This window comes from Bactrocera neohumeralis, chromosome 4 (genome assembly GCF_024586455.1).
Source record: "Bactrocera neohumeralis isolate Rockhampton chromosome 4, APGP_CSIRO_Bneo_wtdbg2-racon-allhic-juicebox.fasta_v2, whole genome shotgun sequence".
Taxonomy (NCBI): Eukaryota; Metazoa; Arthropoda; class Insecta; order Diptera; family Tephritidae; genus Bactrocera; species Bactrocera neohumeralis.
Window position 1 is genome coordinate 34,611,823 of NC_065921.1, and position 13,344 is coordinate 34,625,166.

General features: G+C 31.2%; 1 protein-coding gene across 7 annotated transcripts in view; it reads left to right on the forward strand.

Moving 5' to 3' along the window:
- LOC126755245 (protein N-terminal glutamine amidohydrolase) overlaps positions 1-9,633 on the forward strand; it is a 51,908-nt gene extending 42,275 nt beyond the window's left edge. For all 7 annotated transcript variants that reach the window (XM_050467674.1, XM_050467673.1, XM_050467671.1 and 4 more), the window contains one exon: positions 16-9,633. In XM_050467674.1, coding sequence (XP_050323631.1) covers positions 16-149 — 134 coding nt within the window. In that variant the 3' untranslated portion in view covers positions 150-9,633. The remainder of the gene's footprint in view (positions 1-15) is intronic.
- Positions 9,634-13,344: the final 3,711 nt, after the last annotated feature.

The window sequence follows — 13,344 nt, forward strand, 5'->3', positions numbered from 1 at the left end:
TCTCTCCACCTCCAGGCAATGCGCATAGTTTGGGTGACTTTATCTGCATGAATGCGGGCAAAGGACCCGGCACCGTCTACAGCCTCTCGGAATTCGTGCAAACCTTCTACAAGGCGCCGAATATGGTGGCGCAGCAGAACAACAAATAATATCAACATTGCTGAACAGCTATCAATGAAGTGCCAGTCAAGTTAACGAGCCGACAGTAGCGCCAAAACGCCGCATGTGCACTTGCAGTAGAAAATGAGAAAACGAAAGAGTTGCAACTGGACCAGTTGTTTACGCTTAGGTGAATTATTTAATAGCAATAGGGAGTGCATTGAGGGTCGGCAACGTTTTGCAGGCAGTGATGCGATGTCGTGAGTGTCAACGTAAAGATCAAATAAATAACAATAACAGCAGCAGCAGCAGCACATGCCAATAAGTAGGGGAGCAGAATTGAGGACAACATGAATAAGTTATAGCAGGTTTCAGAAGCCAATGCAGCGACCATCAAGCGAACCATATTATCGTCAGTAAAAGTTGCCTTCAAATTGCTCGCTTGCACTCGGCGCAGGAGTGCCATGCAGGCTATCAATGAACAGCTGAAAATGTCACTTAATTTGCATACAACACAAAATCACCTTTAGCTTTAGCCAGGCACAGCTGCTAAGCTTTAACGACTGCAAGATTCTCCAACAAGCGCCGATTTGGCCTTTCGGTTCATTCCGATTGACGATACTTCTATTATGCGCAGAACTACATGAGCAGTCATACCGCCTGCACCTCGAAACTCGTGGCTAGAATGCTTTGCCAGCATTCAGTAAAAAATACTTTCCAAGTATGCGCTATGCCGAGGAATATTTTCAACTTTTATGCATGGCATTCTATTTGCTGCCGTTTTTGTTGGCTGCTCATATTTATAACCAAGCATCCTTGCCGACATTGGCGCTAGCATACCAAGTAGAATTTGATGGATTCATTGGCTTTAATGGCCGCTGTTGATGGCTTCATGCTTGATTGAATAATCGACTGTTGACCGACGGATGGTTGCGGGCACCCGATGCATCGGCATCAACAACAACATTAGCTAGACGTCTGCCGAAATCTCTTATAAGTTGCTGCTATTGCCATGTGTCGACGTTTGTGGCGCATTGGGAGAAAGGGTATAAATATTCAGTGGGGTATATGCATTTCGTGGCATAATGATGGCGGAAGGCAATAGATAAGAATGGAAAGAACTTTGTAATCAAAGATAACACAACATAAACTATTAAATATTAAATTAATGTTTAAATCAGCAAACAGATAGAAAATATATTAACTAATATATAGTTAGTAATAAATACATGAACTATTACATTTACAATAAATATCTGCTTATATAACTAAAAAAGACGTAACAATATCGTAATTATAATGATAACGTATTTTTGTATTCAGATACATGCTTAGAAGCAAATAAAATATAAAACAATACAATTAACTGAGGAAAAAAACATACTAAGGTTTATAATTCAGCGATAGAAATTCGAAGAAAATACAAAAAAAAAAATATTTTATATATTATTATAATATTAGCCAGTCAACATGCAAAATGCATTCGGCAAATTTTGATCCACTTTATTATAACCTAATCCAAATTTTTAAAGTCGCACTAATTAATTGGTGCAACGACTCTGTTATTTCTGAGGCACTCTTAATTCATAGCTACAGCAAACAAACCGAAAATGTTTTCTGAGTTGGTGTATCGTGTGCCCGAGTTGGTGATTTTGCGCAGGCACAGTACCATTAATAGTCTTTTGAAAAAATTTACACTCGAGTTCATAATTTCACATTTGAGATATGGAGACACATAAGTTGCAAAAGAAATATATATTCATTTATTCAGATTTTGATGAAAGAATTTCAATTGCGAAAAGAAAGTTGAGCCTCAATTTCAAAAGTCAGACTTTAAATTGAAAACCTTAATATATAACTCAAACAGCAGCGGCAATATATTAAATTTGCTCGACTTACGCTTTTGTATTTATGGAAGACTTTGAAATATTACTTACACCTATGTTATCGAAAAATTTGTTTCATATTGTTAGCACATGTCTAAGGTACTAAATATGATTACCGGTTCCGAATAAATTGTTTAAAATACCTTAAATTCATTTCGATTTATCTAAGTCGATTTAAGTCGTTTTAAAATATGGGCATAATAATAAATTATCGATATACATATATGTACATAAGTATGTGGTATCGTATTTTTTAAAAAACTTTGATATTTTAATTCAAATACCACTGTTTAATAATAAAAAAAAAAAAAAAAAACAATTATTAAACTAATAATTAATAAATAATAATTAAATTAAAGGAAAAGAAATTACAATTTAAATTGCCTTGTGATGAGTCTTCTAAAAAAAGTTAAGTTTCGCAAATCAATTGCCCTTGGAAGTTACACTAGTAAATAAGTTTGTATTCTACATAAAATTAATTATATCAATTAGTACATGAAATTATCTAAATTATTTTTGTCATCAATTATACTCCAATATATACATAGTAATATTTTTGAAACGATTTTTAAATGTGTACATTTTTATACTCAACTAAATTAGAGATATGAACATAATGTTTTATATATTAGTAGTCCAATCTATCCGCACCAGCCAATAATAAACGACTTCACATTACCAAACATTTGTTTGAAAGTGCTTAACAAGGCAGTGCATCGAAGTGATCGCAAATAAAATTTTTTCAAATTTATAAAACATCTCACAGGAGTAAATTACAAATCTCTGCTATATTCGAGGCTAATGCTAATGTAAACGCATTAAATTTAGGTAAACTTTATATTTACTAAGCTCTAAGCGTTTTTTACATTTTTAATAAAAATTACTCCAGCCTAACTAGTTTCTTCCAGTTAACGATATACTTCTTCTCAGCACGCAGAATTAAGAACCAAAAAATTTTAATGAAAACCTATCTATTGATATGTTAATCTACGAAGAGAGTTATCTAGTAAGAAGTTCTCTTGTACCACTTAAGTTGTGTTATGGAAATAGTAATTATTTTACACGAGGACTGGAAATAGAGTTACAATATAGTTTTACATAACGGCCTTCATGTAAACACGACAACATTAGTCTTCTCGTGCTTGTTTATTCTCATTATTGTGCTCATAACTTATGTAACAAATACATTACAGTTTAGAGATTTTCTTTGGTACCTGTAAGCTGATGGAAATCTTTTTTACTTCCAATGGAAAAAATATTGAAATAGCACGCAGTAGCAGCAACGGTCCCACCCTGTATTTAAGTTTAGCCGAAATTCCATTTCAGTACGAGTAGCCTTATGAACTGTTTAAAAAGCAATGTTGCCAAAATGTTAAAAAAAAATGTTTTTTTTTTCGATAAAAAAATAAAAATGGCCCAAAAACACAAGTTAACATTATTTCTACTACTAATTACTTACATATACTACGACTACTATTTATTATTATCGTACTATTTTTATGAATGCAATATATTGAGATAATGCATTTTAGTGCAACTTAAAATAAGAGAACTTTTCATTACAATTTATAAAATATATGCAATAAAGGCAAATGCAGAAATCTAAGCATAAATGAAATGAAAAGCACTAAACTTTTCATATTAAATTATATATATATATTGAATATGTCTAAACTTTAGAAAATAAATGTAAAAGATAAACCGAAACTGAAAACATAGGCGATAAAGGTAAGAATACACAAATAACTGTATTTGCTTAACCATGGAAGAGCGGAGCAAACTTATTATATACATGCAAATATACATATGTTAAAAAAATATTTTCACTGTGCAAGTCTTAAAGTTAAACCATAATTTTTAAAACACAACAACAAAAATATATTGTATACATGCTAAATATTATAAGCGCAAAGTATTTAAACTCATCTACTATATACTTATACTATTCGTAATTTAAGCGGTTGGTGAATTTATCAATTCAATTTAAACTCAATTGAAAGCAGCTATAAATATTTATAGTATACACACGTGGTAGTTAATGCATAAAAAGCTATTACAATGATGATATTTATACAAAAATTTAACGGTAATACTAAATCTTTATCTCGATGGTGTTTCTCGTAAACTTTTGACTCTCTACACCCACACAGAAACACACCATTAGGTTATACTTACCACACTTATACGTTAAAATTGAAACTCACATCGACACCCATAACAAGAACACCCACACCCCCAACCACAAATGTTGTAAATTCTAAGCCATTCACATAAATTGCTGTCTTAATCCAGATACTCAAAGTTTTGTATTTTTGAACTCTTTCGCAACTCTTTAACCATATGCTATAACAAAAATTAAAACGTAAAAATAATAAAAATAACATGCTTGACTTTAAAAACATACAATTTATGCATATTATATACATACATATACAAAATACTATTTAACAAACAAATAGTCAAGTGAAAAATATATGTATTCCAAGTTAAAAGTGAAAATTCCTTGAAAGATTGTATATAGCAGAGAAAGGAGATATTTGAGAGTTTTATATATTATTTCTAACTAATAGTAATTTTTACCACAAAACAAGGTGCTCGACGTGCATAAACACAAAATTATGGCAAAACTCGCAGGAAATAGAGATTATGACAGTGCGCTCGATACAAAAATAATTTAGTTCGTGGGGTCATGAACGAAATTAAGTTTGTTAGGTGTGGTGGACATAACTTAAGGGCTGGCAATAATGTCTTTGGTTGTTTAGGCATTTGATGATGCCACCTTGCAAAAAAACACGAGTGATTACAACACTCGCTTTAGCAAAGCTGATGTGTCGATACGTCTTATTCAGGTGCCATATTAAAGTCGCATTGCCTTTTAATTTCAATTCACTTGCATTATATGCTCGCTAAATGATACTTCCGAGCAGAAGGAAACCTTTACACAGAAAATATATATATATGTATATATTCCTTATAGACTACCGAAAGGCATAGTTGTTTGAAAAATATTTTAAAATTCTATAATAATTCTTTAAATAGAACAAAAGTTGGGTTTCCAAGATCCGAGATAAAAAATTAAATTTTGAATTTTTTATTACAGGAAACTTTCAAATTTTATTTTGAATTTATTAGTAAAAATTAAACACTTAATTTATAATAGCCAAAACAGAATTCAGAATTAATAAAATATAATTAATCAGAATATGTAAGTTTGCTCTAGAGAGTTAATTTATGGCTCTCTACTAAGCTTTAGTTCAAAATGGTAGAATACGAAGTAAGCGAACACGAAAAAATGTTAATTCTAACAGAGTTTTTTTTAATTCTTAGTTATATGATTGGAATTACATTTTTTAAATTTATCGATGAGGAATTTGAAGTTAAAAATTAAAAATAAAATTTTAATCCGGATTTTTTTTTTAACCCGTATTTTATCTAGTTTCTTTTCTATACATCACTTGGGCTTAAAAATTTAAAACTTATTTTTAATTAAGTTTTTCGACATTATAAAATACAAAAAAAATTTCAATTCAATTATTTTTTAATGAGTTATTTGCAACCCTGCCTATAATGCGGAAGTATTAATAATATATCGCTTAATTACATATATTTTAAAAATAAAAAAAAATAAATTGCAATAAACAAATAATAATGCTTGGTAAAGTATTACTAAAAAGTCACCAAAATAATCAGCAAACTAATATAAGAATGTATACTCGTTTAAGGTATTTATTCGAAGCCGAATACTCAAATGACAATGCCACTTTGAAGCATTAATTAAGAATTGTTTAAATACTCTAAGGTCAAAGCATTTAAACGGTGTTGAATTATGCAGTCGAAAAGCTTTGACGCCACTCCGCATAGACGCTTTGCACCTTGTAATGCTTTTAAAACGGAACCTTTTGAACTTTCGTTCCACAAAAATTACGGGTAAACACAATTTAAATATTTTAACAATTAATTAAAATGGATTTTGAACACATTTCACTTACTTTAAATGATTATACTTAGTTTTTGGAATATATCATATGTAATTTAATTTATTTTATATATACATATGTAAGTAGACATTTTATATTTAAACCTATGAATTATTATACAAAACACAAATAGGATCGATGTGAACATTATTGACACATAAAATAAATATGTATGTATATTAAACAATATAATTGCTTAAAAGAGAACGAGTATGTATTGTTGGTAAACAATATAATGTAGTTAGGCGAATATTTTATAAAACAAAGAAGTTATACAATGTAGCAAGAACAAGAACAATGAAATTACACATGCAAATCAAATTAGGAATTATAATAGCGCAAATAACGGTGCAGAAAATTAAGCGAATGCCATGTAAAGTAGCTAAAGAGTAAAAGTACTCAAACGTGCGAAGTCTCTAAATTTCATGTATACATACACACCCGCTTACTCACACAGTCACAAAACAAAGTTAAAATAAACAAAAATAATGACAGCAATAAATATTCGAATACAAGTAAATATGCAAAAATATAAATGGTAAAGGCAACAAAAATAACAATTGCGCTCTAACTGTAAAAGGCAAGCTGCGATCAGCGGGCAAAACAAACTGATGAATGAACATTAAAATCACATCATCAAAAGTTCCACAAACCAAATTGGACTAACCAAGTTGGCTTTTTATTGCTAAATGTTATTGTTGTTATTAGCAAAAACTCAAATTTATTTCATTTTTGAACTTGTGCTCTCTTTATTATAGCCGCTAAGGTTAACTGTTGATAATATCAATTAATATTTATTCTGTTAGTTGCGTTTTGACTTCACCCAGTAATTGGCTTTTGTGGAATTCAGCGATCAAAATGAAAACAACCTGCATACACCTATGGCTCTAAAAGAACTCACTGAAATTTGAAAAAGTTTAAAATCAATTAGTTAGTTACTTTTTGGTATATGAAATGAAGTTACTTTAAATAAATCTGGGAAAGAAGCGGCTGTAACTTCAATATTTAAACTAAGTATGTGCAACTTCCTGTTATCAAAAATGAGAAGGAAGTAACTTTGTTCGACGGGCGTAACCTAAAATATCTATTTAAATACTGGCTGCCAAGCAAGTCTGAAACATTTATAGGGTTTTGCATAATTTCAATATGAATAATGCTGAAGGATCGTTGACCAATAATGCGGATTGGCGAGCAGCCAGACATTCCTTAGAAATAATCATACTTATATCCATGACTTTTCGTTCTAATCAATGCAATTTCAATTTACAATTCTAGTTTAAATGCTATATAGTTGAGTTGTTTAATTGAGTGGAGCGCAACAGACGTAGTTTTTATACCGTGAAAAGGTTTACTGAATTTGCCACGATGTCTGTAACTCTAAAAGGAAACGTCGACCTTGTAAAGTATATACTTGTACATTATGATGAGTTGAGTTTATTTAGTTGTGTTCTTGTGTGTGTTATATACCGAATTACTCCCTCAGTTTGTTTGCCTACGTCCTTTTTACATCAAGAAGCCTCTGTCAGAACCGCCGCTTGCGGTCAAATATAGCAAATATAGCGTTGTCACACACACTGATCGGTCTAACTCATGTCCTTGTGTAGAAAAGTTTTTATTGTTCAGATCGGACCAACATGGCATATAGCTGTCGTTTAAACTGACCGATCAAACTCAAGAAAAAGGTCTTTAATAATTTTTGAAATATAAAAGAAGTTAATGTTTTCTTTTCTTTTCTTTAAAACTAAATTACTTTTGCTGTCGAGAACTATGAAATTACCAACCAAGAATATTGAAAAATATTCGGGGAAACAGGCACGACACTTAATGACATCGGAACGGATTTTGAATCGAAGCTTTGTTGTATTTTATCAATAACTTTAAATAATTATCCTGATTACGGTTTGCAACTGCACTCAGTTAAGTTAAGTTGAAGTTAAAGTAATTAAAGTTCAGATCATTTAAACCCTCTTTTGGTATTAAGAACTTCAACTATTTTCATCTGAAGTTTCATTGGTATTGCCAGAAATTAGAAAGTGAATATTTGACAGATAATTAAACAACTGAAAATTTTTAAACGAAAAATCAAAACAATACGATTAATAGTAGTGGATAGTACACAAATGACTGAATAGAAACGCTTCAAAAATTTTACTCAAAATGAAAATAATTTGTATCGATTCTTTGTCCTTTATTTTTTTTCCAAATTGTAGCTTGCCTTTTCCAGTTTCGAGATTTGTTTCCACAAGCTCAACAAATTGTTCACCTTTCTATGTTTTGGTGCTAGATAAGTTAAATTAAATAAACCATTAAAATAGTTTTGAAAATATATCGTTACCTAAAATGCAAAACAACGTATCATCAAAAAAATTGAAATTAAGTTTCTTATTGATTATGATGCACTAAACCATATTACATACATATATGTATGTATATCTAAAAAATTTTCAGTTTCTACCCTCAGATATATATATATATACAACATCAAGTTGCAAGCAAATTTAATTTTTTTTCTATAAGAAGACTTTCTGTTTTATACCGTCTTTTTCTTCTCCTGAAAACTTTTGAAGAATGATGTTACGTTATTTTGCATTTTAGGTAACGATATATACAAGTATATTAGTTTATTTACCCATTCCATTTTCCATTTTCTATTAATATTTTTCGTAAATAAACGTTTGCTTTTTGGCAGTTGTAGTTTTTTGATATTCTAGTCAACCACACTGACACATAGTTGAAACCCGTAATACTCCAAAAAAGTTAAAGTTTGACAACAAAACCGTAATAGGACTTAAAAACTTAAAATAGCCAAAGATGAGCCGATTTTAATAAAAATGTCGGCAACAATAACGACATAAATACAATTTCAATATAGCATTTATACTTCAAAGAAAAAACATGTGTTTAATAATATAACAGCAGTGCTTAATTAAAAAAATATATAAGTATATACTGAAACATAAGCGAACACAATAAAATAGAAAACGAAAGTCACACAGATACTCGAATGTTTACGTTGTGAAATGGTTTCAAGCGCGTTAGTACTATTTTCGAAAGGCATTTATTTTTATGCAAAAGAATCGTACGTAAGCTCTATACACATGTATGTATATACACGTATGTACATATGTATAAATTAGTTTAAACAATTTTTTCAAAATATTACAAATAATAATAAAATATGGTATATAAACAATATAAAACATCAATTAAGGCAATGCAAAGTGGATGAAACAGAACAAAATGCAGCCAGAAGCTCATAAAACCGATGCAATTAATTTAGAATAAAATAATACTTAAAGGCAACACCTTCAAGTATCCTTATGCAGCATTCACACGCAGGTTAAGGCAGCAAAGCTGCATAAATACAACAACACAACTATTTAAAATAATCATATAATCTACTGAACGAAACCAAATCACTTGCGAATAAGAGTTGCAAGCAGCAAACTTAAAACTTACACACATATACATACATACATATACACATACGGATGTAACAGAAGTAGCGGCATGGCACCCGAAACATTCGCATAAAACTCCGACGAAACCCAGTCTGAAAAGTGAAGTTATAAATGTGGGCATACATACCCATACATATATACAATACTGTTCTACTTACACTCACATACATGCATATGTGTATGCATATTGTCTGTAATATGCAACAACAACGCACATAAATAAGCTAAACACAATATTAATAACTAAATATTGAATAAGTATTTTTTCCACAATTTGTTACGCTTTCCCTCAAACTGCATAAATCGAAATAAATTTATTAAAAATTATAAAATATATGAAAACGGCCTGGCGTTCTTATTTCTGTGGCTTACAACCTCAAAAAAAAAAAAAATCTCACATCTACTTTCCATTGTTATTAACGATTTGTATACCCTGAACACTCAAAAGGAAACTTCGGATACCTTGTAAAGTATAAAGATAAATGATCGGCGGGACGTTGCTGCGCAACTCCATGTTTTCAAGTTGCTCATTTGTATCGAACCCACTACAACGTAGGTACAGTTGTCCACAAAATAATAGGAGTGCCCATATAAAAAATATGTTTAAGTGCATAACTTTTTTAGATCACATGTAAATGACGCGGAACAATAGCATTAAAATACGAAACAATTTTTTATTGGGATGATCGCTATTCTGATTCTGCCTTGCTAGTTCTAGGGAACACTTGTTATTGCTTTCCACAAAATAATAGGAGTGTTAGATATTTCGTTTTCAAAATAGTGCTTAACATAAAAAATTTGCACAAAATTAGAAAAGTAAGTATAGTTCCATAATCTAGCAGCAATTTAAATTAGTTATTATTTTATTTAATCATTGGGTTTTTCTTAAGTGAGTGGAGGAAATCATTGTACAGAGGAAAATCGGAAAACAATAAAAAAATTGAGAAAACTAGGAAAAACTTATAAAGAGATCCAAGAAATCGTAAAATGCTCTCCTCAAATGATAGCAAATGCCTTAAATTATGGAAGTTAAAATGAAACTCGTGGAAAAAAGCACAAAACACCGACTGCTTACGATCGCAATATAGTACGCTACTGCAAAATTAATCCCTTTGTATCAGTCAAGAGCATCCTTGACGAACTAAATTTGTCAGTTAATACTGAAACTGTTCCTAGGTGTTTAGGCAGAAATAATTTATTTGTCAGAAGTCCACGAAAAGTATCGCTACTCAAATAGAAACACGTGGAAGCTCTCATATAATTTGCAAAAGAGAATGGCTCCTGGCCCTTGGCTAAATGACGAAACTTATTGTAGTCAGACGAATCCAAAATTGAGTTGTTTGGTAGTACAGGCTCCAGGAACTTTTTCCGAGCTCCCCTTACTCAGAATATAATCCCCGATTCACCACAAAACCCGTTAAACATAACGATGCCAAATCATGGTACGCGGTCGTTTTTCACATTGTGATGTTGGTCCAATTCACTTAATTGAAAACATCATGGATTAAAGGGCATATCTCAAAATTTTAGATGAGGTAATGTTGCCATATGTCTCATAGAACATGCTAATGATATGGGTATATCAACAGGATAATGACCCTAAACATACTAGCAAGTGCGCAAAGAAATGGTTTAGGGCCAACGGGGTTGAGGTTATGTGGTGACCTGCTCAGCCTCCTGAAAACTTGTGGACAGATATCAAGAAGAAAGTAGCTGAAGAGAAACCAACCAATTCGAGAGACTTATGGCAAGTAGGGAAAGAGGCTTGGAAAGGAATACCAATAAAACGCTGTCAGGATCTCATAGACTCCATTTTTCGGAGATGTGATGTTGTGTTAAAAAAACGGAGGATATTAAATATTAATTATTTTATTATTCTGTGAAACTTTGGAAGCATTATATATTAAAATTATAGAACGGTCTCGTATTACATAAAATACTCCTATTTTTTTGTGGAACTAGTTTTTTTAGTTTACTTCATATAAATTGCGATATAAAATTTTGATTATGTTTAATTGAAATAGATGAAATCTAGATTAATAATATTAATAGATCTTTAGCAAATTACACTGTGCAAAAATTAAAAAAAAAAACATTTTAGTTAATGAAAATTAAAAATTCGTTTTTCTCATGTGGTCACTCCTATTTTTTTGTGGGCAACTGTACATATATGGTAGTTGTCATTAAATACACGTACTGATCGAATAAACTACAGTCTTCGTATTGTAAGCCTTCTGATTTGAGAAGATTTGTTCACAAAATTTGGTATGTATTATTATTTAAGGCAGCAGTGCAATTCACGAAGAAATTATTCATATATATATGTAGCTGTGAGACAAACCGACTGATCCAAAATCACTCTTTGTATGGAAAACTTTTGTATTTGTAAAGGGTATTAAAGCTTCAATGCAACATAAATTAACGTTTGTCATACATACAAATGAACATATATGTATGTATTTTACAAAAATAATAAATGCCAGCTTCATCAAAGCAAGGCTTGTAAAACTCCTGGTTTATTATGGTCATTGTAGAGGGTAGGTTTATAAAATTATTGTGCTACGCTTCTATTTTGAATAACTCCTTATTAGTATATAACTTTAGATCAAATATATATACATACATATCTCCAGGACTCATATTACGCTAATGCGACTTTAAACTTCTTGTCATTCCGTGCTCCTATTGGAAAATCTTTGAAGTACAAATATGAAGTACTGAGATTTGTTTTCCAGGGTGGTAGGTTTGCTACTTCCGCTATCGTGGTGGGTATTTCGAAAACCAGTCCATAAACAGATTTATAAGAATTTCGCCATTTTATACAAATATTCTTAATTTTCATAAAATGTAGTAGGAAAGCATTAACAATTCTAAATCACGATAAAAGAATTACGCAAGGAATTTAGGCATCAAAATTCAAACTGTAACGTATTTCAGAACAACCCTCAATAGTTACAGCACTAGGAGATTTATAAATACGCACATACATACATATGTGTATACAAAGAGACTGCAACTTTGTTGTAGCACGAAGGGCATCAAAAATGGAAACATCATAATGATTATTGTAATTAATGATCTTAAGAGAGCTTCGCCCATTTAAGAGTGAACACCCTCTTAAGAGCATTTGGGACATAGGCGATTAGATAAATAGAGAAGAAGAAGAGCAGGTGTGAGAGTAAGTAGCTTGCTAAATACTAAGCATTACTGTACTGTCGTTGACATTAAACGAGTCGGTAGGCTCACGGGAGTGACAGGCAGAGTTGGGAGTACTGTGCTGGCAAGGTGCAGTCTCAAAATGTGCCTTTGCTTATATTGAGAAAAGAGGAGTAATAATTTCAAGGTTGTTGGCTGGGAATAACAGCACTTAGTGAATTAATTATTTGTAGATTTTTTGGGAATCCGTTAATTATATACAATTAAAAAAATACATTGCACTTGTCTTGAAATGTTACAATGATCCCTCAGTAAAGTGCAGTTATAAACAATATTTTTTGGTACTTAATCTCAATAATGTCAAAAGTATTTATTTATATTTATATTTTTCATAATTTTTATGAAAATGCGGATTTTTAAAATCGCTGCAAATGTTAAGAGCTTAAAAACATAGCTTCCTTAGATTTTCATCACTGGCGAAGAAATGGTAACTAGTTATCAAAACTAAAAATATTGTACCCCAAGCCTTAATCTAAACTGGATCCTGAAAGCTTAAGCATAACTTTGTCTATGTTAGCGGAAATATTTTAAGATCAAAATTTGCATTCTACTAATTTATACCAAATCTATCTCTCTTTTACGCTCGCTACCATACAACGACGTTGTTGCTTTTTCTGTGGCTGAGCGCCCGAAGCAGCGCCGTTGCAATATACTCCATTCGGCTAAGTGCTCTCCCGCCTATACAAAAGTTGACTCATGTTTTGG